The 3,958-nt window shown below is 41.0% G+C and overlaps 1 protein-coding gene across 1 annotated transcript in view; it reads right to left on the bottom strand. All coding sequences in view use genetic code 11, as the record gives it.

The window, feature by feature from the left end:
* The window catches only part of EGR_03064 (hypothetical protein), a gene marked incomplete at both ends in the record, with an annotated part of 5,520 nt that overhangs the window by 424 nt on the left and 1,138 nt on the right, over nt 1-3,958 (bottom strand). Inside the window, 3 exons of the mRNA XM_024492313.1 lie at nt 1,610-1,760; nt 2,412-2,625; nt 2,837-3,106. Of these exons, the coding sequence (XP_024353239.1) occupies nt 1,610-1,760; nt 2,412-2,625; nt 2,837-3,106 (635 nt within the window). The remainder of the gene's footprint in view (nt 1-1,609; nt 1,761-2,411; nt 2,626-2,836; nt 3,107-3,958) is intronic.

Here is a 3,958-nt window from a genome sequence, read left to right as displayed (position 1 = left end):
ATGATGATGATGATGATGATGGATAGCGAGTCGCTTAGTAAAAAGTCCAACTACTGTTAGATAATGTTATGTTGAGAATAGGTGACAGCAGTATCGCCTTGCAAGTGGGCGGCTTACAGTGACGGCTTCACACTTTAGGATCTTCTGATGCGTGTTTCCGCACTGCAACATCTCCCACTCACGTATTTGCTTTGTGATCACCGTCCAAGGAGGATTTATCGCAATGAAATCAAGGGATTAGTCCCAAATAATGGAAGGATCTTGAGACAGAAGAACTGTTAATAGAGCAGTGCTGCACTATGTGGAGTGGAATTTGGTTAGTAGAAAGGAACCAAGAACAATCCATCAGTTCTTACTCTGTAAGAGGCGGTACATAAAGTTATATAATAACTACGAAGGGGAGAACTGCGAATGCAGAATGCGTATTAAACAAATGGGGTTGAGAAAGATGCGAGAAAAATTAAGGAGCCATCAGATTAAGGTTTCAGGTTCAGTAACAAGGGTTTAATCTATTGTATGTCAAACAAGGACCAGCACAAAGGGTTAAAGTCATCCGTAATCTCAAAATGCTGTCATGGTCAAGTCTTAAGGATGAGGCAGAGATACCTGAAATCTTAAAGCGAGTTTTTAAGAATTATTGGATGCTGAATTGATACAAATGGATGTCCAATTCCTAACCTGAGTGAAGGGTCAGACGACTGGGGTTGGCGGCGACTCAATTGCAAGCCTATTCGCCGCTGCAATTGAATGGCCATAATTGACTGCGAATGAATGGCTAGGTCCTAAGAAACTCTAACCGACAGGATCGCACGGAAGGTGGATCTCCAAACAGAAATAACCATCCTTTTAATGAGGTTCGTTTTTACGACTGGGCGGAAATGAGGCGCAGGTTCCAGGATTATTTACCTTGTAAGGCAAGTTTATAGGGGACCTATTCAGATATGAAGTTTCCTTATTTGCCTAATTTATTTGAATTATTCCCACGTTTGCGAGAGAATTATCCACCGTTCTTGCTACACATACTTTGAGATCGGTTTAACTCAGGTCCCCCACCCGAATGGGACGTCTGAGCCACACACTTTTCGTTGTACTGCCTCATTAGGTCAAAAGCAGGAATCATACACAGAGACGACGTAAACTGTTTACAATTTCTATGTAGTTCCCAAAATCGCTAAAAAAAGGCGAAAAAGCGCGTACTTAAAATGGTGATGAACGTCAGACGTCTAGGTCCAGCAAAACTTCTGCTCAGGATAATTCACAGGTCGGAAATGCACAGAGGTTTTTGGCTAAATTTAAGGCATAAGAACACGAATATTGGGAAACATCTAGGGGAACAAGGATCTTCTATTTACCATGTGGACTATTCGTGCTACCAATGCGAGAATGTCAAGTACCCAATGCATAAATTCTAAAACACCCATAAGATAACTTCGATGTAAAAGAAGTTTAAGATTAACCAATCGCCAACATGAGTGACAAATAAACTCCTTCGCCTAATGGTTCCACTGCGTATCCTCAAAACTCTACCCTTAAGTGTGCGCCGAAAAGTGGCAGCAGGTAGAGGCGCTGAGTCTCGAATTTGGCGAGGCAAATACTACGCCAAAACTACCTGAGGCATTTTAGGCAGGCGAGTAATGTTATAGGCGGCGGTATAGGCAGCGACCTGCAGGGGCGCGTCATAGGCCTTTTCCAGACTTGTCACACGCTTACTCTCGTGCACCGTCTTCCACTCTGTCAGCACCAAGCCGCCGCTCTCTGTCCTATGGTCAGGTAGGCAGAAAGAATAAGCTCGCAATGAAGACACTTTATGATTTAATTTGCAGTGAACAAAATCGCAGCACAACTTGTGAAAATAAAGTCACAAGACGCATTCATACGGTACCGTTGAATGCGTATAAGAAGTGCCGGCTCCAATTGATGGCTGGATTGCGCAAGTTTAATTCTAAACTGATCCAATGTGCACTGAGCGAAAGCATTATTTAGCCTGCATATCCACGTTACCGAAAGACACGTGCACTGAGGTCAAAGCGTTACTGAGCCTGTTTATGATGGATATGATTTGATAAGGGTTCGACAAAACTAGACCACCATGAAGTAGATAAATGTAGTCTAGTCTGTAAAAAAAACTTCCGCGATGAATTTCTTCGATTGTCAAGTCGCGTTTTTATACATGAATTCGGGTTGTTTTGCCGGGTAAATAGCCTAGGAACTCCACGCCTATCAAAATCGGTTCGGAAACAAACATCACTTAAAGGAAAATGTTTGCAGTCGTTTAAGCTTAAAGACAAGTACTTAGATATTACTAGAGCTGGTTGAAGATTAATTAGCCTTTCACCTGGCCGAATTAAAAGTGCGTTCACCAACGTGAATGCAAGTACCGTTCCACAGCCGTTAAACTCTTACTTACTCACTTGAAGCTATTTATACTGTCAATTCGGCCTCTATAGCGTAGGATCGGGTGACAGCATTCCTGCTCCACGAAGTGAGTAGTTTTAACATGAGTGAAGATAGATTCCAGACTGCGTATATATCCATCAATCGGTTCCCCAAATTCATCGACCAGCTTCTCCTTTAGGAGAATATCACAAATTGCCTGGTGCACGTCCTTCCCGATCCCCTTTATACCTTCAATAATAGATAAAGAAAAACAGAATAAGTCGAGAACTAGTCACGAAAGAAAAAAACAAACGACTTTAATGAAAGCTTAGTAAATCATACACTGAGGAGGAAAGATACATGCAAATCGATAAATTTAGGAGGGCCATGAAGGCAAATGTGATCTTTGATACGGATATAGGAAAAGATTTGCAAAGGGACAAATAAATTTGCCACTTACGGGTGACATATTCGTTAAACTTTTGGTCGCCCATTTGCTTTCGCATCTTTTCCTGCCACTTGCAAAGAATCATTACGTTTTCCACGGGCATAGTCCTGCTTATTATAGTCGAGACCGTGGGGAATTTACGTGAGATGGATTCAAAGTCCTCCGGGAGGGTTGAGCTGAGACCATCAAAAACGGAAATGAGACGGATGATGTGGTGATTCGATCGATAACTGGTAATCCGGAGTAGGGATCTTGGGCAGATTATCATAGTGTTGGTCAGCTCTAGAATATTTTAAATGCAATAACGTTGAGAATTCTCCGATATATTAGTCAGAGCAAAGACCACTTATATGCCTAGAGGACTCAACAATACCAGCTCTATATGTCAACAAACAGCAATAACAAAAGAGAGTTACGGTGGAGGTCCCACCAGCTCCGTGCAAAGAAAGCTATGAAAAAAGAGAGATTAACAAAATAAATCCTGCCAAATTAAAACAAGTAATTTGACATCGGTTGCGGACAAAATGGTGCGCAAAGCACTTTAAAGCACACAGAGACTCCCAGAAAAATTCACACTTCAAAGGGGGAGTATGCTAAAGGAATTCAAGCAGCAATTTGATATAATACAGAAATCAATTGTAAATGGAATCAGGCATTTATATTGCAGACCACATAAAGGGACTAATTGATTCGTTGAACAAATTTGTGGAGCTGCAAAAACACCAAACTGAAACGACAAAACTCGAACCTTGAGTGTGGGATTTGACCCATGGAAAAGCTCCCACCTGAAATTGAAAACAATTGTCAAACTACAAAATGGAAACATGTTAAGCGGCTCTTAATTAGCCAATCACTACGTAGGTTTTTTGCATTGGAAAAAGTGCAAGGTCAGCCACCACTAAAATTATTATTCCTATTCAAACACATTTCTTTTGGTAATTTTGATTACTAAATTCTGGATCCCCCCATAGTCTGGTAAATTATACGTAGAAAAGATTAATTTTAATTTGATGCTGTAGTTGCGTTATTGTTGTATTACTGAAATTTACTTCGCATAAATCGCATATATCCGGAGAAAGAGCAATTTTATCGGAAAAGTGCATCGAAGCTCTGACCAAATTGGTAATATAAGGT

The sequence above is a fragment of the Echinococcus granulosus genome (genome assembly GCF_000524195.1).
Source record: "Echinococcus granulosus chromosome Unknown EG_S00015, whole genome shotgun sequence".
Lineage (NCBI taxonomy): Eukaryota > Metazoa > Platyhelminthes > Cestoda > Cyclophyllidea > Taeniidae > Echinococcus > Echinococcus granulosus.
This window is presented reverse-complemented; position numbering and strand designations above follow the sequence as displayed.